Raw genomic sequence first — 22,822 nt, 5'->3', positions numbered from 1 at the left:
CACGGGGCACTGGCCGCTCCAGTCTGGGTCAGGCCGGGGCTCTGGGACGGAGGAACGGGAAGGGGTGTGCGGGGCTCCTGGCTACTGGTTCACTCGAACAGTGGTGTCCAGCTTGGGGACCTGCCCAGGCTTGGGTCTTAAGAGGGGAGCTTTGGGACCCCTGAAGGGCTGCTGAAGCGGGGAAGGTGGTTAAGAGGCTCACTGGGGGAGGCGGAGAACAGGGTGGGGCGAGGTCCTTGGGGTGTGGCCAGCTGAGAAGCCCCGTCCCTGAATGTCCCCCACCAGCTGCCCGGTGCTGCTCTGGGTACCCGGGAGGAGAGCAGACCTGGGCCGGCGTGCCTGCGGAGGGTGGGAGCCGGGGACACAGGAAGAGCGTGACTGACCGTGCCCCCCTCAGCCCTGCAGGAGAGGTGCCCAAGGCAGCTGGTGGCTGCTGCCCCGTCGCCGGGAGACCGGGGTCCACGCAGAGGGTCTGCAGGCTCGGCCGTGCTGGAGGGAAGGCTGCTGCTGGAGGTGAGCCCCCAACCCCGCACCCCTGGGTCTCCTGGCCGCGTTGCAGCGTCAGTCGTGACCGTTCACAACCACCAGGGAGCTCAGTCTCAGGAGGGCTTGGTTGCAGGTGGGCTCCAGGACCTCTGCGCAGCACACACGGGTGACCCCCAGGCCCGTGGGCTTCAGATGGGAACCTCGCTTTCCCTTCTGCATTTTCTGGTTTTACTTGTCGATGCGAGAACCTAATAAAATGCCAAGTGGGCTTTTCCCCTCAGACTGAGGACAGAAAGCCATGCGCTGTGAGTCCCGGGCTGACCCCATCGTTGACGCTGCACACCGGACGCCACGGGCGGGGCAGGCCTTCTCACCAGAGCCGGGCCTGCCGGGCGGTTCTGAACAGCTTTTCCTGACAAGATAAAGGGAGGTGGGGCTCCCCGGGTGGGATCAGTCACTGCTCACACCCGGGAGGGCGGGGTTGCAGGCTGTCCCTCCCTGCAGGGTTGGGGTGCAGGGAGCAGCCCGCAGCAGGCTGCCCCGTAACCAGCGGCCGCGGTGGCCTTGCAGCCGGGCTGCCCTGGCCGTCCTCCCAGGCCCACGTGTCCCCTGCGTGTCTGCCCTCAGGCCCAGAGCCGAGCCTCTGGTTCTGGGCCCCCAGCGTTGTTGGGCGGGCAGTTCTGACCCCAGATGAAGTCAGCCACAGCCTCGTGCCCTCCGTGGCCCCCAGTTCAGCATGTCTGTTAGGTGACGGGATGGAGGGCAGGTGCTGCTCAGGTGGGAGAAGCCCCACCGGGCAGCCGCCCGTCAGCCCGCCTCTGAGAGCGGCTTGATCCCTGCAGGCGGCTGGTCGGGAGCCCAGGCTGCTCCACGGCCTGCATCCCCCTCCCCACCGGTCATGCTGGGCGTGAGAGTGCTCCCGGCTTGTGCCCGCTCAGGTCCCCCGCCTGCCGGGCCAGCGTCCCCTCGGGGTCTGAGTGTTGCGCGGGGACACGCAGTGACCTTGGCAGTGGCCACAGGGCCTTCCTTCCCCCATGGCCCCGACAACTCCTCCCCCTGCGGCTTCCTCCGTGAGGAAGGGGGGCCCAGGAGACACCTTTGCATCTCAGCCAGGCTCCTGCCTCAGCGCTTTGTTAGAGGTGTGGACGAGGAAGAGAGGGTAGCCGACTGGCTCCTCGGGGTCTGCCTCCCGGCCCTGCTCTGCCTGTGTCTGCTCAGCGGCCCCCCGCCCCCGATCAGGCCCCCGACGGCCCGCGTCACCCTGCACCTTGTTGTGCAGGCCACGTGGCCCCCACCACCCCCGCCCCACAGCCCCCGGGCCTCGGCCCTGCCGAGGGGTGTGGATGCTTGGAGGCCCTAGGAGCTTACAGACCGTCGCTTTCCTAAAGAGGTGAAAACATGTGAGGGCAGATGGGGTTCTTGCAGGCGACAGGGTTTGCATTTGATTTGCAGGGTGCTGGGGCCTCCCACCCCGGGGCCCCATGGAGCAGAGAGCAGGCCCAAGAGTGGCGTGCTTTGAGAAATGTTGTGCTTTCGGAAGTGGAAACGTTCCCGTATTCATTACTTATCGGGTTTGTAGGAAGCAAATCTTAAATGTTATTTTTCCTTTGAAGCTGCTTTCTTCTGTTAGTACTAGTGAACATGGAGAATGTCCTGCCAGCCTGGATTTCATTCTCGCCAGATGATAGCTGGCATCACTCTTTCCCTGTTCATGTTCAAGATTAAAATGACATCTTAACCATAAAATCGTGTTTAAACTTTCGCTCTGCACTGTAAACACGGAAGCCAGCGCACACAGCCCGCTGTCACGGTTAGAGTGCCGGGCGCCGTCCCGCACCCGAGGCTACCGCCCAGGACCGCACTCCCCCGGTGTCTCCGGGCTGTCCTGCCTCCACGGGGGAGAGAGTCCTGGGCCTCCGTGCTTTCGGCCGTGTCATGGGCCTTGGGCCACCCCCACCAAGGAGGGTGTCTCCTGTCTGGCTGGAGACACCCTGACCCCTTGACCTGGCTGGAGATGAGGTGTCCTGGGCTGCACGGGACTCTTCTGAACTATGTTCTTTCTGGCGGTTAGGGCGAGAGCACTGAGCAAGTCCTCCCCTGAGGCTTCCCTCCTGCTCTCCATTTGCAGCCAGACCCCCACCTGCCCCCGGCTCCGCATCCTGCACCTGTGTCCGAGCGGCTGGCACCTGCAGTGCGGGTGTCTCATCGCACTGGCCCTCCCAGCCGCTGAGGCCTCCAGATTGTTTCCAGGCTGTGCGGACTGTGAGTAGAGCTGTGATGAGCATTCACACACAGGTTCCTCTGCACACAGGTTTTCCTTTGCTTCAGATGATGGGCATATGTGTGCTTAACTTTGCAAGAGACGGCCACGCTGCTTGCCTGGGCGGCTGTGCTGGTGCGCCCCCGCCACAGGGACGGAGCTCTAAGCTGCTCCAAGTCCCCGGTTTGCACGGTGTACCCAGCCATTTTAGGAGCTGGGCCCATGTGCGTTAGTTTGTGTTTCCCTCATGACTGATAACGCTGAGCGTCTTTCCGTGCGTCTCCGCCAGCCCCAAACCCTCTTTGCACGCTGTCTGCTCAAGCCTTTGTCCGCTAAGCAGAGACCGGGTCGTTTGCCCTCATGACTGCTGCGTTCTGAGCTCACGCAAGCGTCCCAGCAAGCCCCCCTGCGCCCAGGTTACGCAGAGTTTGCTCCCAGCCTGCCTTGTCTTCTCAGTCTTTTTCTTTTGTTTTGCTGTGTGTGTGTTTTTTTTTTTTTTTTTTTTGTCTTTTCATTCTTGACAGGGTCTTTCAGAGTGGAAGTATTAACCTTGACAAAATTCAGTCTCTCCGTCTTTAATAACAGACCGTGATTTTGATGGCAGATACAAGGACTCTTCACTTACCCCGGGTTACGAAGGTCGCTCTCTTACACGTCCAGTGTTGCCTGCTGCTGCCTTTAGCTGTAAGCTTCACACGCAAGCCTGGGCTCTATTCTTAGTTACTTTAGGGTGAGCTAGGAGACAGAGGGCAAGGGTTCTTTATTTTTGCATATGAATTCTAGTTTTTTCAGAACCATTTATTCCAAAGCTGATCCTTTCACCATTGAATTACCTTTATACCTTCATAAAAAAATTAGCTGGTCATGTTTCTGAGTGTGTTTCTGGACTCTCACCTGGCTCGTTGATTACATGTCTAACCTTCCACAGATAAGCACCTTGCTGTCTTAACTACTATGTTGGTGCTGTTGTTGAGCGGCTCGGTTGTGTCCGGCTCTTTGCCACCCCATGGACTGCAGCACACCAGACTTTCCTGTCCTTCGCCATCTCCCAGAGCTTGCTCAAACTCTGTCCATTGATTCAGTGATGCCATCCAGCCGTCTCATCCTCTGTCTCCCCTTCTGCCTTCAGTCTTCCCCAGCTTCAGGGTCTTTCCTGATGAGTCAGCTCTTCACATCAGGTGGCCAAAGTATTGGAGTTTCAGCTTTAGCATCAGTCCTTCCAAGGAATATTCAGGGTTGGTTTTCTTTATAATTACTGGTTTGATCTCCTTGTTGTCCAAGGGACTCTTAAGAGTCTTCTCCAACGCCACAGTTCAAAAGCATCAATTCTTCAGTGCTCAGCCCTTATGGTCCAACTCTCACATCCATACATGACCACCGGAAAAACCATAGCTTAGACTAGGTGGGCCTTTGTTGGCAAAGTAATGTGCCTGCTTTTTCTTACGCTCAGTTTGCTTTTTATAGATGTCTTAGATTAAGAAATTTCCCACTATTCCTTCATTTCTGAGAGTTCTTATTATTAATGGATATTAAAAGTTTTGTTAGATGCTTTTTCTGCATCTGTTGAGATCGTGGTTTTTCTTCCTGAGTCTTTTCATATTTAATATTGTGAATTACATTAATTGGTTTTCAAATGCTTCCTCAACCTTACATGCCCGGGATAGACCTTATTTACGTATTGCTGGGTTCAGTCTTGCTAATATTTTGGAGATTTTGTGTTTATGTCCATGAGAACTACTTTGCTGTTTTCTCTTGACGTCTTTGTGGCGGCATGCTGATGCAGGCTTCATAACATTGGTTGGGAGTGTTCCCTTTTCTTTTTCCTGAAAGAGTTTGTGTAGAATTAATGTTATCCCTCCTCAAGTGATGATAGACTTCACCAGAGAAAACAACTGATCTGGGGATTTTCTTTAGTTTAAATCGTAGAAGATTAAACTGTGAGTGCGTTTTCCTTCATTAATAAAGGACTGTTTACGTTATCTATTCCAGTGTGAATCTGAGTAGTTTGCGTCTTTCAGGGAGTTGGCCTGCTCCATCCACATTGCTGATCCGTGAGCGCAGCGCTGTCCACGGCTTTCGCATGCTGCCCTTTTAATGTCTGTGGGTTCTGCGGCTATGTCTCATTTTTTGTTTCATTGGTAATTTGTGTTTTCCTTTTTCTTAGTCACTTGGGCTAGAAGTATATTCACTTTATTGATTTTTTTCAAAGACACACAGCTATTAGTTTCGCTGATTGTTGCTATGGGCTGGATACTGTGTCCTCCTGACCCCCACCAAAATTAATAAAATTCAGATTCACGCTAGACTGGAGACCTCCCTGCAGTATGGCGGTGTTTGGTGAGGTGGTCATGAATTGGGTTGGTGCGCTTGTAAGAGGCCCCAGAGAGGCCCTGCCCCTCCCTCCTGAAGGACAGTTCGGTCTGAGCCCGACTGCTGCTCCTGGGTAAGGTGTCCGCGGAACATCAGCCACGTCAGGTCATCCGGTGACGCTGACGACGTCTGTGTCCGTGCTGACGCGCCGTCTGCTCTCGCCTGAAAGGCGCCTCTAGCACGGTTGCGGACTCCTTGCTCGTCTTCTGAGTTCTGTCGGTTTTGCTCTGGGTTCCTTGGGGTTCTGTGTGTGCTGCAGACTCACTCAGGGTTACATTTTCTTCTTGAGTTGACCTTTCTATCGTTGTCATCAGGCGCCTCTTTATTGTAGTCTTCCTGGGTTCTGCTTTGTCTGAGGAACTGAATACGGTCGCGCCAGCTTTTGTCTAGTTAATGTTCCTGGGCATACCTTGCTTCATCTTTTCATCTTAACCCATTTGTATTATTGCATTTAATGTATTGATGGTATATTTTGGGGCCTTTTTTTGGCTTTGTTTTTCTGAGTCCTGTCCAACAGCATCGTCTTTTTAATTGGTGTATTTAGGGCATTTATATTGCAGCAGTCGGCGACATTATTGGATTTCAGTCTACCATTTCACAATTTTTCTATATTTGTTTCTTTTCTACCTTCCTTTCGATTTCCATTTCAGCTTCTCTGCTGACCTTTGCTGCTTAGCTTTGACATGCTTGGGCCTGGGTGTATGCTGGGCTTCTTAGATCGCCCCATCTCAGGTTTGCTGAGCTTTCTGAGGGCTTCCCAGGCGGAGCTAGTGGAAAAGAACCTGCTTGCCAGTGAGACTCCCGTGCGATCCCTGGGTCTGAAGATGCCCTGGAGCAGGGGCATGGCTACCCACTCCAGTATTCTTGTCTGGAGAATCCCACGGACAGGACTTCACAGTCCATAGGGTCGCAAAGAATCAGACACAACTGAAGCAACTTAGCACGCATGAAGAGCTACCTGACCCTATGAATTCATGTCTTTCGCCAAATCTGGGAAGTTTTCAGCTGTAGTCTTCAAATAGTTTCCATTGCCCCAGTCTCTCTCACTTCAGAAGCCCCACTGCCCAGCTGCTAGCCTTTCTCATCCTGTGCACAGGGACTGAGGCCCCCTCACTTTCCCCGTATTTTCTCTCTCAGGCTGGTCGCTTCCTATTGAGACTTCACTGGCTCTTCTCTGTCCCCTCCATCCTGCTCTTCAGCCCATCCAGTGAGAATTTTACTTCATGTGTTTTATTTCTCACCTGAAACTCTCAGTGTCTTCATGGTATCTGTTTCTCATCTGAGATGCCGCGTCTTTCCCGGTGCTTTCCTTTCTGAGTGCTTCCCTTCTCTCCTGGAAGAGGCTGGCCTTTCTGCATCCCTCCCTGACCACCAGTCGTCGGCCTCTGCTTCCTGTCTCCTGAGTGTGACCCGCACATTCTGGGTCCATGTATGTGCAGTAATGGTGGCCGTGCGGCTGGCTGAGTGAGGCGCGGGTTCCTGACCTGTTCTCGGAGCCTGTGAACTTGTTACTTTACACAAAACTAAAGGCAGGACTAAAGGCGTGGACATTCAGGCTTCCCCACGGGGCTCGCGCCCCGCTCCTCAAGTCTGGCACGCTCAGGGTTTGTGGGTCTCTGGGAAGAGGCTGATGGAGCCAAACCCAGGAACCACGAGAAAGCAGCTGCATGGAGACGGCCGTGCGGAGAGGAGCGGGTGCACAGACAGGCCACGCGGCCCTCGGGCTCCTCAGACATGGGGACACGTGCCCAGGCAAGGCCAGCTGGAGACCCTAACAGCGCTCAAAACTTAAAGGCATGAGAGCAAAACCTGGAAATCCGTGGAAGGGTCCAGAGTTTGAGTCCTCCCGCACGTAACTGAGGAACAGGCGGAGAAAAACAGGAAAGTTGGGGAAGTTACCAGGCCCCGGGGACCTGTGTACTCAGAGCTCCAGAAAGATCAGAGGGGAGGAAATGGTCAAGGAAGCGACCCAGAAGATTCCCAGAACCCAGGACTGAGTTTCCGGCCCAAAGGCCCCATGGGTGACCAGTACAGAGAATGAGAAGGACCAAGTGTTTCAGTTCAATTCAGCTCAGTCACTCAGTCGTGTCCCGTCCCATGGACTGCAGCACACCAGCCCACCCTGTCCATCACCAACTCCCGGAGCTTGCTCAAACTCCGTCCAACGAGTCGGTGATGCCATCCAACCATCTCATCCTCTCTCGTCCCCTTCTCCTCCAGCCTTCAGTCTTTTCCAATATCAGGGTCTTTTCAAATGAGGCAGTTCTTTGCATCAGGTGGCCAATGTATTGGAATCAGGTATTGATCAAACCAGTCCATCCTAAAGGAAATTAGTCCTGAATATTCACTGGAAGGACTGACGCTAAAGCTGAAGCTCCAATACCAAGCTTTCACCTCTGTGAAACTCCACACCCAGCCCAAGAGGGTTGGCTCTGAGACAAGGAGGCGAAGTCGGGAAGGCCACGGGGAGGTGCCTGAGGGGAGGGGGCACCTGCCTGCCTTGGAGGGGTGGGGGCGCTCCTGGGCCTCCCAGTTCCACTTTCTCCACGTGAAGCAGGCCGTGACCAAGGGGCAGGTGGGGACCTGGAGCCCGGGGCCCACCAGGAGGTGGGGAGAAGGTGGTGGGCCGCTCGCTGTGGGAGGGCGGGGGTAAGACATCGCCCAGCGGTCACTGAGGACAGCGCATCCCCCCACCCCCGCTGAGAAGCGTCCGGAGCACGGAGCAGCCCAGGTTCTCGCAGAGCCGTGATGCAGCTCCATCGAGCAGGAGCGAGCTGTGGTGGTGGGGCCGGGGGCGGGGGCACGCGGACACCTGAAGCCCTGGGAAGCCGGGTGCAGCCACTCAGGGAGCTGCGAGCAAGCCGCTCCGCTGCCCCGGCTCCGCCGGAGCAGGAAGCCCTCAGACTCTGCGCTTTTACTCTGCCCCTCGTCCCTCTGGGTGTTGGTCAGATGCTCAGGTTGCCCCGCTCTCCAGCATCCTGCAGCTGGGACGGCCCCTTGCTGTCACCGCCAGGCTCCCACTCTCGCTAACCGGCCTTGCCCGTGCACCATGGGCCCTGGCTGGGGGTCTAGCCCCTTTATCCTCCATGTAACACTCTTGCTGAGGGCTAATTTCTGCCCTTGCATTTTGTAATTTCTATTGACTGTGCTTTCCTGGGTTTCTTGTCCTTCTCTCTAGCTCCCCATTCAGGCCGTGCTTTCTCGTGCTAAAGGGGTCGCGCGCTCCGCTTTAGTTCTTGGGGACCACCTGGTGGCCCCGCATGGACACAGTGACTGTCCAGAAGTTGGATGGCACAGGCTCTGCCGCGGTCCTCAGTTCTCCAGGCCCCTCTGAGGTTCCGCACGCGGGCCCCTTCTCCACAGCCCCCGAGCGCTTCCCCGTGGGGCTCCTGTGAAATCTTTCTGCATCTCACCCGTGCTTTCGCACTTGGATCACGACTTGGCCAAGCATAGACTTCTAGGTTCCAAGCTTTTCCCTCAACCGTCATCAGTCCGTTCCGACGCTTTGCAGCCCCGTCCGCCGCTGGGCTCTGAGACCTCCTCTCTGCAGCAGGTCCGCTCTGGCTCTGTCTGGAGGTTTTGCGAGCCTGTCTTTGGCCCTGATACTCTTGGATTTCACTGTGACGTGTCTCTCGGCTTGTTTCTCCTGCTTGGTGCCCTGAGTTCTTTCCATCGGAGGTCCTTCTTCTTCAGTTTGGATGCTTTGCCCGTGTCCCTCCCGGTTCCTGGTTCCCCGCCTGGAGCCCCGCGCCCGGGGCCCCTGGGCGGTGCTCCCGCCCGCAGCTCTTTCTCCCGTGCTGTCTGCTGTCCTCCTCTGCTGCCCCAGGGCCAGCCCTCCAGGCTGCGCGCGTCACGTGGGCCTCCGTCTGTGCTCTGGATGACCGCTCAGTCCTGCCCGGCCCTGCAACCCCGTGGAGTGTAGCCCGCCGGGCTCCTCCTCCTCCCTACGTTTCCTTACCTAGAAAGTGGTTCCCCTTGATTTGCTCACACTGCTTCTTATTTCATTTCGCTGTGTCTACCTCCTTAAATCTGTCTGTTAAGCTCATGCTCGTCTGATCCTCTGCTCTGTGCTGTCCCACCCGCTGGCATTCCCCAGACTGTGTCCTGGCGCATGTGTGCTGGGGTCTGGAGGGTCGGGGGGGCGGTGGGCCGGGTGGACTTGCCTCCTTGGTGACGGTCTCCTCTAGAAAGGGCTGGCCTGGGGTGTGCGCGGGGTGGGAGGGGTGACGCGGTAGGCAACGAGCGGCACACGGCCCCACCGCGGGGCCGGGGGAGTTCTGCTCTGCCCACGTGCTCTGGCAGTCGCCACGGTGGCCACTGCGCACTCGGGAGGGGCAGCGGCTGGGGGGTCCGGTACCCCAAGGCTCCCTCTCGGATCGCTAGAGAAGGCGTTCTCCCCGAGGGCGCGCCGTCCCTCACCTGGACCGTGTCGCCTTCGGGCCCACGGAGGCGCTCCACGAGCCACCAGTCCTCAGCTGGGCGGGAGGGGCCTGCGGTACAGGGGAGCGGACCACCACACAGGAGCGTGTGGGGTGCGGCTCAGCTGTGCCCTGCAGCCCTGCTTCCCTTATCCCACCAGGCAACGCAAGGGGCCCAGCAGAGGAGGAAGGGGCTCTTGCTTCTATTCTCTGCTCCCCCCGAGTGCCTGCCCAGGGCTCGGGCCGCAGCCTTCCTCACCCTGACCCAGACAGCCCTGGGCCCCCACTAGGATAAGGGGGGTGACTGCGGGGGGCGTGGAGCCTGTGCAAACACAGAAGCCTGAACCTTGCTGCAGGGCAGGGATGCACAGGGCCGCTGGGTTGTGCTGCGTTTCTGCCTTTGAGGCCGCAGCAGCGTCCTTGGGTTAAAGCGGTCAAGATCCTCTGGAGAGGGGTGGCAAACGGGCCGGCGTGCTGATTCCCAAGTGAGGGGGTTTTGCTGTTCCTGCTGCTGGCCCTGGGCCCAGGTAGGTGACTCACGCGACCCCGTGGCACCCATGGGCCTCGAGGAAGCGCCGTGAGAGGGCCTTGCGTGTCTGGAAGGCCCGAGGACCATGCTCACTCAGCAGGCTGCTGACCCGTGCCAACCGAGCTGGCGCAGTTTCTGGAAAAGCCAGCACAATTCCCGGGAAGTTCTCAGGAACCACAAGAGACGTGCCGAGAACAAGAGTGCAGACTCTCTCACCTTCAGGCTGTTGCTCTCCTAGAGAAAGACCTAGAAGCCCCTTTGCCTGGTGGGGCGAAGTGAGCGGGGGCCAAGAGTGCCCGCTCCTGGTGGGTGTGTCTGAGGGCTCCCTGCTGCAGTTCCCTCCACTTGGCACTGGGCCCACAGGTCTTCCAGGGACAGGGGCACAAAACCCCAGAGCCCGCACAGTGGGGCGCAGAGTCAGCTGGCAGGGGTGGGAGATGGGCGGCCTAGGGCAGGGGTCTCAGGGTCGCCGTCGGAGGGGGGCCGGGCTGCAGGAGGGGGCGTCACACACCCAGGGTCCTGACTGCTGGAGGGTGGTGTTGGCGAGGTCACAGGTGTGCGTCTGAGGCCCGGTGTGGGCGTCCCAGGCCCTCCTACCCCTCGGCTCTGGGGAGAGTGCCTTGATGTCCGCATACCTGCACCCACGCGTTTTCTGGATCCGCTGAGCGGGCTGCTGCGGAGGCCGCTCCATCTTCCACTCTGGTCTCTGTGCTCCGAGAAGTACTGTCTCACCTTCTGCTGTGACCCTGTTGTTCCCAAACTTCTTTGATGTGGCTCTTCTTTCAGGGACTTGACAGATGTAAGTAAAAGTGTAAATTCCCCGGGGGCTGGCCTTTGGGCGGGCACAGCCCCAAAGGGCAGGCTGCCCCCACTGCCCAGCAGACCCCGGGCCCCACCCCGGGGCCTGTGTGCCGTCCACTGAGCGTCCAGGGCGGTCCCGGCCTCAGGCTGTGTCCGCCGTGGTACACGGTAGCGTCCTGTCCATCTAGCAGTCTCCCTGCGGTCAGAAGCCCCCAGTTCCTGACCCCACCCCTGAAGATAGTTCAGCTGTTTGGGGCCTCTCTGTGGCTTTTAGACCTAGAGCTCTGTGCTCTGTGCCTCCTGGCTGTCCACAGTCACTTTAGCTGTCCAGCTTGAGCCCCTGAGCATCCGTAGTCAGCGAGCAGGGCTTCCTGGTCAGCTTACCCTGTGGCCACTCAGGCCCTGCTCTGCCCTGGGCTCTCCCGGGCTTGGACGTGTGTGCCCCAGGCTCTGCCCTCACTGAGCCCACGGTCATAGGGAGGGTCCCAGTGGGGACTTGAGCCGAGGTGAGGACGCAGGCCGGCCCCCTGAAGGACGACCTGCGGGCCAGGCTGCGCCCGCCCGCTGCATGGCCTCAGGGTCAGCCTCGCCATTCACCACTGGGCACTGAGACGCTGCGGGCCTGTGGCATCTGCAGGGTTTAATCACTAACGAAGAGCTCCTGGCTCGCTCTGGGTCACCCTGGGTTCACGGTGGAGCAGCTGAATGTTGTGGGGCCTGAGAACCTGCCTGTCCCACAGCCAAGGCTGAGGCCTGGTTTGTTCCATGTGGAGCCTGGGTTCCCCCACCACAGAGCCCAGGTCCACCCACCATGGAGGCTGGGTCGCCCCCCTGCCCCCGCCGTGGAGCCTGGGTTCCCCCCCGTGGAGCCCGGTTCACCCACCACAGAGCCTGGGTTCACCCTCAGTTTGTTCCATATGGAGCCCGGGTTCCCCCACCGTGGAGCCCAGGTCCACCCACCATGGAGCCCAGTTACCCCACCATGGAGCCCAGATTCCCCCACCATGGAACCCGATTCACCCCCGGTTTGTTCCGTGTGGAGCCCGGGTTCCCCCACTGTAGAGCCCAGATTCCCCCACCATGGAGCCTGGTTCACCCCTGGTTTGTTCCATGTGGAGCCCGGGTTCCCCCACAGCGGAGCTCAGGTTCCCCCACCATGGAGCCTGGGTCCACCCCCATGGAACCCGGGTCCCCCCCAACACCGTGGAGCCCGGGTTCCCCACCATGGAGCCCCGTTTCCCCACAGTGGAGCCCAGATTCCCCCACCATGGAGCCCGGTTCACCCCTGGTTTGTTCCATGTGGAGCCTGGGTTCCCCCACCATAGAGCCCAGGTCCACCCACCATGGAACCCAGGTCCCCCCCAATACCATGGAGCCCGGGTTCCCCCACAGCAGAGCCCGGGTTCCCCCACCATGGAGCCCGGTTCACCCCTGGTTTGTTCCACGTGGAGCCCGGGTTCCCCCACCGTGGAGCCCGGGTTCCCCCACCGTGGAGCCCGGGTTCCCCCTCCGTGGAGCCCGGGTTCCCCCACCATGGAGCCCCGGTTCCCCCACTGTGGAGCCCGGGTCCACCCCCATGGATCCCAGTTCACCCCCGGTGCAGTCTGGGGGCTCACGCCAGCTCCTTCCTGAGGGCTGCGGTGGCAGCACCCTGCGTTGCCGTCGGGCCAGCTTGGCTGGGCTTTCCTGTGTGACAGCTCTTCCACGGGGGCTCTCTCCGGCTCCCAGTGGTGCCCTGCCCTCCTGCAGGCCCCCTTGGGCTCTCTGGGGGCATAGGAATGGTCTAGAACCTGGCCACAGGTCTGGAGTGACCCTCGGCTATGAGGCTGAGGCTGGTGGCTCCCGCTCGGAGATTTAGGGGGGTGAGTGGGGGGCAACCCCTCCACCCCAGGAGCCCAGCAGGATGGACCTGCCTCTCGGACGGAGCACGCCGCTCCTTCAGGGTCATCAGGAGCACCTGTTTATCAGCTCCATAAAGTGCTTCTCAGGAGCTAACCCAAGTTCACATTCAGAGGGTCGCCCCATTCTTTAAACAGGCTTTGTTTTCTCTTTAGAAAACACTGCCAACACTTTTGGTAAATCACTCATTCCAGCACAAAACCCCAAGTTCTAATTAACAGGACCAGTATTGATTCTGCCCTTACTCTGTGTGGGTGCTTATTTGAGCTCAGAGACGGTCCCTGCTGTCATCCTTGTTTTTCAGATGAGGAACCTGAGGCCCAAAGAGGTTAAGTAGTTTGTCCAAGGTCACACAGCCGTTGAAAAAGCAGCCTTGGTTGAGGTGTTTTTGAAATGGTCACGTCCGCCCAGGGAAGGAAGAGCTATGTCTGCAGCGGCCACATTCTGTGTCCGGTTCTGGGCTCCCCTCCCCCCGGCCGCAGGAGGGCCCAGGGCCAGCCTCACCGTCCAGACACCTGCACTGTCCAGCTGCTCACCTGGAGAGGACGACCCAGGGCCGTGGCTGGCGGAGCAGGGCCGGGCTAGCACGGGGCCAGCTCCCAGGGCCCGGGGGTCCGCACCTGCCTCCACCCTCGTGGCTCTGCCCTGGCAGCCCACTGCCCCTTTCGAGGACTGTTTGCAAGCGCTGTTGCTCTCTGAGGCTGGAGCCCGAAGCCAAGTTTACTGTTTGTGGGATCTATAAACAGCCGGCGAGCCGTCCCCTGCAGAAGCGCCTTGCACGCACACGGGCCCCGCGGCAAGGCCCAGCGAGTGATCTGGCTCCAGCAGGCCCAGCGGCCGGTGCCCCGCTCGCGTGACTGGCGGCCCGGCCTGTGGTGTTGCTCCATTGCCATGGCGACAGCTCTCAGGGGAGGGCCCAGCTCCCAGCTTCCCTTCATTCCAGGAGGGGCGAGGAGAGGGGCTGCTGGAACTGTTCCTTTTCCCCCTTCTTTTTCCTCTGCTGTGACCTTGACGAGCAATCTTTGAAGCGCTCGCCGGCTATCTTTTTCTGCCTGTGTTGGAAGACATCAGGGTGTTCAAGGGCTGTCCAGAGGAAGTCCCACTTGCTCGGCCGTTCGCCCCAATTCCTGCCACGGGGCCGTGGTGGCGTCCGGGGCAGGGCCCGTGGCCGGCCCTGTGGTGGCAGGTGCAGCTCCCGTGACTGGCTGTCACTGAACGTGGACGCGGTTGTTTCTCCTCTTAAAAAAGCGTAGCCTTCGGCTTGGGGCCAAATTCTTTTCTCCGCTTGGAGAAGTGATCTCATTTTCCATGTACCATATTTAAAAAAACACAAAAGTCTTGCAGGATTAAAAGAGAGAGAGAAAACAAACAAACGTTTGCGATGCATATTTGCCCCGGCCGGTCCCACATGTGCAGCAGTATTTGGCGTGAGGCTTCCAGGCCAGAACGTCGATCTGATATTGAATCCATATGACTCGGCAAACAGCGTTTACGGTTGTTTTTCTTTTTAAAATTTCTGCCTGGTGAGTTAAAATTAAGGTTGTTTTCGGCTGTGACTAATCTCGTAAAATCTTTTTTGAGACAGCATTTGATGCACTCAGACCATGAGCATCTCTTTGGTCTTTGGACTATTATTAGTGGGACGTTGTGAGTCTGGGCTGCCTCTGAGACGGGAAATGCTGTGTGGACAGCTGGTGGCGCCCACTTTGCCCACTCCCGCCGCTGGGGGCAAGTGGGGGTCCCCACGCCTGCAGCTTGCCCGGGGGAGGGGGACGAGGCTCTCAGGCCACCACCGCCCAGCCCCGCGTGGCGTCTGGGCTCAGCCACCTGGGCCACGTGGCCACCGGTCAATGAGTCTATAAGAAGGAGGGACAGTAAGCCCGTCGCCACAGTAACGGAGCCACACCACAAGGCCACCGAAGCCTGCAGTGGCCCTAGCATGGCCTGCCCTGCTCCTGCCCAGATTCCTGGGGTGGGACTTAGATGGGCAGCCTGCAGGCCCTTCCTGGGATGTTCCTGCCAGCTCCGGGTCGGGCCTGTGGCTTCCCGTTCTGGCTTTCCTGGCCAGAGGGCTTGGTCACGGTGGCTGAGGCAGCAGGCTGCACCAGCGCCCAGGGCCTCGGCCACCAGAACCTGCCGGCCATGGGGCAGGGTGGGGAAGGAGGCAGGCGCCCTGAGCGGGTGTTCTGCCGAGGCCCTGGGTCACAGGACGCCGGGTTTGCGGGGGAGGCGCTGGAAGCCACCGCAGGCGGGCCGTGGGCAGCGGTGAGAGCACCAGCGCCACCCTCGTCCCGGGGGACGCCCAGCTCTGGGGGCAGCAGGTCCCACCACACAGGTGCCCAGCAGCGCTGCAGCAAGGGAAGGCGGTGCCTTTCCTCCTTGCCTTAGGCGTCTTCCACCCACGCAGTGTTCCATCCAGATGCGAGCGTCTCCGGGAGCCCCTACCAGGAGCAGCCCAGATGCCCACTGAGCGACAGGGCACACTCAGTGCAGCCTGAGCGTGCAGTGGGGTATTAGCCAGCCTTGAAGAGGAAGGGAATTCCAACACAGGCTCTGCACGGACGGGCTTGAGGATACCGTGCTGAGGGCCCGAGCCTGGCCCGGAAGGGCCAGTCCTGTGAGTCCACGCAGGAGGTCCCTGGAGGAGTCGGGCTCCTGGAGACAGGAAGCAGATGGTGGTGGCCGGGACTGGGGAGGGCCGGAGTGTCAGCCTGGGAAGATGAGAAGGCTCTGGAGATGATGCCGCTGGCGGCCGTACAACCACAGGGCTCGTGGGGATGAACCGTGTGCATGAGTGTGGCTAAAATGGTGAGCTTTCTGCTGCATACGTTTTACCACAATATGAGAAGAGCTGGTATTTTGAAGTGCGGTTCTTGTACATATTGATGTCTGAGGGACATGGGCGTCCAAGCCTCAGTGGTTCAGCTCATCATAGATTCTGAGGCTGACGGTGCTTCCAAAAACCCTCTGGGCTGGTGAACATGGACACACAGGCTTTGTGTTTCTAGGTGAAGAATGTCTGAAGCGGTGCAGAAACCATGAGGGGCACTATTCAGACTTGTCGCCGCCCAGCGGGTGCGCATTCAGGCTGCGTGGGGGCCACTCACAGATGGGGCCCTGCATGCCCAGCCTCCTGTCCTGGAGATCGACCCACACCCTGCTGGTCAGCACACAGGAAAACCTGGCCTCTGTTACACCATGCAGCAGCCCAGACATTTCACGGGTCTCCCCACCCCCACCAAGAAATCCGGGGTCTCCTAGCAGAGGCACGTGGGGGAGATTCGGACCTGATCACAGACTTGTGACCCTCCACCAGGACGAGCGCAGGCAAACACCGGACTTTCCCCCCCACTGCCCGAAGGTGTGTGGGCAGTGGGAACAGGCGCTTCCGTGGGACTGCACAGGAACTCGTGACAAATGCTTCCGTCTGTCTGGGAACGCGGACGTTCCGGTGGACACAGCGTGCACAGGGTTGATTGCCATTTCATTGGCGTTCGGGGGTTGTGGCTGGTATTTTAATAACAGGCTTTTGGTGAGACGTGGTCGGCGGCAGCAGACTGCTGGGGGCAGGGGTGCCTCGGGGGGCTGTGTGAGCTTGGGTTTGTCGTACAGGAGACTCAGCGCAAAGTCTAAATCTGACTGCAGATCACCACCCTGCTCTTTGCACCTGTGTGTCAGAAACTCATCCAGAACTGTGCAACAAGGCGAGCCGTCGGGCGTCACCTCCTTTTCAAGTCATGTGGGCACAGGCTGCGCGAGGATTCTCCGACGGAATGTTGCGTCTGCATCTGAGGCCGCAATCTGACCTCAGCTGTGAGCCCCTGGCATCTCTGATATGTCTTAGACTGCTTTAACATCTTAGCAATTCCCTCTTTTTCTAAAAAAATTTTTCGTGTGTTTATTCACTTGTTGACTGTGCTGAGTCTTCGGTGCTGTGTGTGGGTTTTCTCTGGTTGTGGCGCCTGGGTTTCTTGCCGTGCTGGCGTCTCTTGCTGCACAGCATGGGCTCTAGACCCTCCGGCTCAGTAGCTGGGGCCCGTGGGCTTTGCCCCACGGCACGTGGGATCTCCCCGGACCAAGGGTCGAGCCCGCGTCACCTGCACTGGCAGGCGGACTCCTACCCACTGCACCTCCAGGGAGCTGGTCCGTGCTTCCCTCTTGAGTAAGAGCTTTTGTTGAGTGTTTACTGTATGTTAGCCTGAGTGCTGTGATGTTTCTTCTCTGAGTTACAGTCTAACAGCTAAGGTGTGGCGTCACAGCAGAGCAAGGTCCCGTGTGCGACTGTGCGGCTGTGTCCCTTTCTGGGGGTTCCTTGGGAATCTTGTGTGATGTCAGGCTGGGCAGAACACACGATTTCCTTTTAGGCCGGACGTTGCACTCCATTGATAAATTCATCTTTATGATGGTGAGTCACCCTGTCCAAGACCAAAGGATGTCTTTCTATTGTTCACATATAATTTGGTGTCTCCTGAGATGTTTTAACATTTTCTTCACATCAATTTTGTGTTTTTCTGATTGAGTTTGCAAGTGTTGGGTCTTCTAAAGAGGATTTTATCCATCAGAATGGCCTCTAATATGGTCGTTATTCTAGCATGCAGAAGCTAGTGACTACGTTTTTACTTTTGTATCCTTCCTGGTTACTGAATCCTTCTGTCTGGGTTGCTTCATCATTGATTCTCTAGGGTTTTCCAAATAAACGAAGGAGTCCTCTGCAGGTAGTGATCCTTCTACCTTCTCAGTGTTAAACCTCCCACTGAGCTCCCTTCTAGTTGTGACAGTTAGCACCCCAGAAGCTCTAGGACAGGCGTCAGCAAACCCTTTCTGTACGTGGCAGATGGCGTTTCAGCCTTCACGGGTATGTTGTCTCTCTGGGAACTGTCTAGCCTTGCTCTTGTGGTGCACGTATGTAGATGGACAGGTTTGGCCACAGTGTAAGGTGGACTGGAGGGGTGCTGTGGTTCACACACCCCTGGAGAGGGATGTCAGGGCGTCCTTGCCTGGCTTCCTGATCCTTCTGGAAACACCCAGCATTTTCCCCATTAATTAAGTTGCTATCTTAGGAATAACATGGACACACACACACGTCCACACGCATTTTCATGCTAAAATGTATTCATAATTCCTATTTTCTTGAGTGTTTTTTAATCAGAAATGAGTGTTGAATTTTGTTGAAAGCTTTTTTGCCATCTATGAAGATGGCAAAAGTTATAGATTTTTCTCCTTAGATCTATAAACTTGCTTGTCTGGTTAGTTGCTCAGTCATGTCTGACTTTGGAGTCAGATAGACTGTAGCCATCCAGGCTTCTCTGCCCATGGGATTTTTCAGGCTAGAATACTGGAATGGGAGAAGGTTATGCCCTTCTCCAGAGGATCTTCCTGACCCAGGGATCGATAAGCTTGGTGTATTATATCAATGAATTTCCCAATATTGAGCCAAGCTTGCATTCCTAGAATAAATTATTTGATCATGATGTCTTCTTTTCATAATGTGAAACTGAAATGTTTGCTAATATTTTATTTAGCATATTTGGCATCAATAGTCAAAGTCTGTAATTTTATTTTTATTGAATTTCCTTATCAGAATTAACTGTCCATGTTATAGTTCTTAAGAATTAGAGAATTTTCTTCACTTTCTATTTCTGAGACAATTTAGGGGGCATCGTTATTATCTTATTTTTAAAGATTTTTAAAGATTTTTAAAGCATCTGGGTCAGGCACATTATCCTGGGTTCGTGCCTCGATAACTTTGTTTCTTCTACAGAAATTGTGCTTCAGGGTTTCCATCTCTAATGGGTTAATTCTGGTAAATTATTTAATTTTTTGAGTATCACTTTTAATATTTCCTCACTGTATTTTTAACGTCTTTAGGGTGTATAATGATGTATTCTTTAAAATTCCTTGTGTCAGTTGTATTTTTCTCAATAAATCTTCTAGGAGCTTATCAATTTTGTTAATCCTTTTAAAGAAGCAATTTTCCACTTTGTAACAATCTTTATTATTTAACTAGTTTAAGAGTTTTCGCTGTTTCTTCTCTTATTTCTAATTTTTCCCTCCTTCTTCTTCTTCTTGTTCCGTCCTCAGTCGTGTCCAGCTCTTTGCAACCCCATGGACTGCAGCACACCAGGCTTCTCTGTCCATCACTATCTCCCAGAGTTTGTTCAAACTCATGTCCATTGAGTCGGTGATGCCATCCAACCACCTCATCCTCTGTCATCCCCTTCTCCTCCTGCCTTCAATCTTTCCCAGCATCGGGGTCTTTTCCAATAAGTTGGCTCTTTGCATTAGGTGGTCAAAGTATTGGAGCTTCAGTTTCAGCATCATTCCTTCCAATAAATATTCAGGATTAATTTCCTTTAGGATGGACTGGTTGGATCTCCTTGCAGTCCAAGGGACTCTCAAGAGTCTTCTCTAGCACCACAGTTCGAAAGTATCAATTTTTCAGTGCTCAGCCTTCTTTATGGTCAAACTCTCACATCCGTACATGGCTAGTGGAAAAACCATAGCCTTGACTATATGGACCTTTGTCAGCAGAGTGATGTCTCTGCTTTTTAATGTGCTGTCTAGGTTGGTCATAGCTTTTCTTGCAAGGAGCAGGCGTCTTTGAATTTCATGGCTGCAGTCACCATCCGCGGGGATTTTGGAGCCCAAGAAAATAAAGTCTGTCACTGTTCCCAATGTTTCCCCATATTCGCCCTGAAGTGATGGGACCGGAGGCCATGATCTTCGTTTTCTGAATGTTGAGCTTTAAGCAGCTTTTTCACTCTCCTCTTTCACTTTCATCAAGAGGCTCTTTAGCTCCTCTTCACTTTCTGCCGAAAGGGTGGTGTCATCTGCATGTCTGAGGTGACTGATGTTGATGCTGGAATCTTGATTCCAGCTTGTGCTTTATCCTTCTCCTTACATTGTGTTTAATTGTCTCTAGTTTCTTGAGGAGGAATTACACACTTGGTTCTTCTGAAGCAGTCATCGTAAGCTTACTGAGACTTTACGTTGCCTGTTCTGATTATATGTAGCTTGCGGTTCATCACCGCTGTGGGTGCTCTCATGGCGGGGTGCAGAGCTGTGTAGTTTTACCTGTCCTTGTGGTTCTCCATCAGGTTTTAGAAGTGTGAGGCTTTGGATTAGGTGGCTGCCATTATCCTATCACTTCATGGCAAACAGAAGGTGAAAAGTGGAAGCAGTGACTGATTTGCTTTTCATGGGCTCCAAAATCACTGTGGACCTTGATTGCAGCCATGAAACTAAAAGACACTTGCTCCTTGGAAGAAAAGCTATGGCAAACCTAGACAGCCTATTAAAAAGCAGAGATGTTACTTTGCCAAGAAGGGTCTGTCTAATCAAAGCTATAGTTTTGCTAGTGGTAGTCGTGTACGGACGTAAAAGGTGGACCATAAAGAAGGCTGAGCACTGAAGAATTGATGCTTTCAAATTATAGTGCTAGAGAAGACTGTTGAAAGTCCCTTGGACTACAAGGAGATCAAACCAGTCCATTCTAAAGGAAATCAGTCCTGAATATTTTGTGGAAGGACTGATGCTGAAGTTCCACTACTGGCTGCCTGATGGGAAGAGCCAACTCATTGGAGAAGACCCTGATGCTGGGAAAGACTGAGGGCAAGTGGAGAAGGGGATGACAGAGGATGAGGTGGTTGGATGGCATCACCGACTCAATGGACATAATTTGAGCAGGCTCCAGCAGATAGTGGCGGACAGAAGAGCCTGGTGGGCTATAGTCTACGGAGTCGCAGAGTCAGACATGACTTGGAGACTGAACAACAACATTATCCTGGGCCCCTAGAAACCTTCAATACCAGTACTTTGAAAGCTCCTAGAAATTGATATTTATAAATCCTAATAGGAAAATCAGCACGTAACATGCACAGGTATTTTACCAAAAAAGAAATACAAGTTACCAATGAATGTGTGAAATGTTTTTCGATCTCATTAATAATCAAAGAATAAAAATTAGAATTATCATTATAATTTATCACATAAAACTGGCAAAGATTAGAAAAAAGAAAGAAGTAACCAGAATGGTCAAGGATTAAGAGAAATGAATATTACAATGTATTGCTGATAGCTGCAAGCTTCATGGAAGTTAATGCAAAGTCTCTAAATGTCTGCATGTTAAAGCGTCCAGCTGCCTAACCCTCCCTAACCTCCCGCTCTGCCCTGGCCCCGGAGAGTCAGACTGCTCCTGCCCGCCTGCAGGGGGTGGCACAAACAGTGAGCCGCTCCACACGTGGCGCCTGCGCTCACCAGGACCCACGCCGCCTGGGCTACTGTCTTCCTTGTCAGGACGAGGGGGACGCCAGGCAGGCAGGCAGAAAGCTGGCTGACGGGGTGGGCACTGAGCAGGTGCTCACAGGCCTGTGGTCCCTCGTGCACCCTCACTCGCCATGGCCCTGGGAAGCCTGTGTACGAGGAGCTGGAGGGCGTGCTTTTCAAAAAAAGGGAAACGTTAAACTGAGCCCAACACAGTGCCTGCCACAATAGTGACAGATTTAGCAATCATTAAGACATTGTGAATAATGGCACTAAAATCCACCCCCTTCCCACTCACCATCTCCCCAGAATGCACCCAGACTGGAGGATCTTAGAGGTGAGGGGAACCAGATGTTCTAGGAATACGTTTTCCTCGTCATAAATAAGTGGGTATAGAAAATGAAAAAAAAAAAAGGGAAAGGATGTTTGATGATTAGGTGCACTTGAACACCAAAATCAAGAGCGAAGCTTATAGGTGGATTTCCTTGAATATAGATGAATATTTCCCAAGTGAAATGCGTCAGTTCCAAGAACACACTAGAAATGATGATCAGATAAGCTTTACCCTCCATAGGCAAGAATGATTCGCCATCAGAAAATCTGTCAGTGAGACTCACTGCATTAATATACTAGAGGAAACCTACGTGATGGTTTCAGCAGATACAGAAATAGCCCTTGTTGGATGGAGCTCAACATTTTTTCATGATAAGAATTCCTATCACACCAGAACGTGGTATAGAGGAGGACGGGAAAACCCACCTTGTGGCACAAACGTTCCTGTTGTGCCCCAGGCATCAGTGTGTGTCATCTCACTGTGGTGATGTGTGTATTTTACACAACATCATTTGATAATCATTAGAAAAAGAACCCAAGTCATGAGCCTTATAAACGGTGACCAAGTTCTCCTGTCACCTGCTGGCTCAGGATATTTTGTGAACAGTATTTTAGTAAAAATACTAAAAGTGGGCCTTTCTGGAGGTTATGAATTCAGACCACAAAACGGGGGGAAAGGTTGAAAAGCCAAAGAGAACCACTGCCTGGTGTCTTCACTGTGGGTGAGGTCATGGGGGTGAGATCATGCGAGTGATGTCGGCGTTCTCTTTGTTCCAGTCCCTCCACGGCTTCGCTCTGGTGGTGAGCTCGGAAGGGATGATCTTCTACGCGTCGGCCACGATCGTGGACTACCTGGGCTTCCACCAGGTGAGCACAGCGCCCCGTCTGCTGGGGTTCGGCCCCGTCTGCGGTTCGGCCCCGCCTGTGGTTTGGTCCCGTCTGCTGCGGTTCGGTCCCGCTGCCTTGAAGGCATGCGCTGTCTTCAAGGTGTGTGTGTGCTTAGCTGCTCAGTCATGTCTGACTCTGCGACCCTGTGGACTGTCGCCATCAGATTCCTCTGTCCGTGGAATTCTCCAGGCAAGAATACTGGAGTGGATTGCCATTCCTTCCCAACCCAGGGATCAAACCTGGGTCTCTGCATTGCAGGTGGATTCTTTATTGTCTGAGCCACCAAGGACTTGGAACTTTCAAACTTCAAGGTTTAAAACGTCTCTAAAATCAACCTTTCTCTTTTTTTAAATCACCGACCTTTTGTCAGATGAGGTTTTGCACACCCGGCTTTGTCTGGGGCTCAGGGTCACGGTGAGAGGCATGCCGGCGTCCTGGGTGTCCCTGGTCCCACAGCAGCGACTTCTGCACCTGCAGCCCTACCTCTACCCTCCTCGCAGCGAGAGGCTGGTCAGGGCCAGGCAGGGCCTGTCCTGAGCTGCACCTCAGTGCCTCAAACCCCGGATGCGACGTGCA

At 55.3% G+C, this 22,822-nt stretch overlaps 1 protein-coding gene across 1 annotated transcript in view; it reads left to right on the top strand.

Annotated features, from left to right (window-relative positions):
• Nucleotides 1-22,822, top strand: part of AHRR (aryl hydrocarbon receptor repressor) — a 78,438-nt gene that overhangs the window by 37,226 nt on the left and 18,390 nt on the right. Inside the window, exons 4-5 of the mRNA XM_068990708.1 lie at nucleotides 398-513; nucleotides 22,136-22,225. Coding sequence (XP_068846809.1) covers nucleotides 398-513; nucleotides 22,136-22,225 — 206 coding nt within the window. The remainder of the gene's footprint in view (nucleotides 1-397; nucleotides 514-22,135; nucleotides 22,226-22,822) is intronic.

The sequence above is a fragment of the Capricornis sumatraensis genome, chromosome 18 (assembly GCF_032405125.1).
Source record: "Capricornis sumatraensis isolate serow.1 chromosome 18, serow.2, whole genome shotgun sequence".
NCBI classification, from domain to species: Eukaryota; Metazoa; Chordata; class Mammalia; order Artiodactyla; family Bovidae; genus Capricornis; species Capricornis sumatraensis.
The sequence above is the reverse complement of the archived record's forward strand: the minus strand, read 5'-3'. Positions and strand labels throughout refer to the sequence as shown.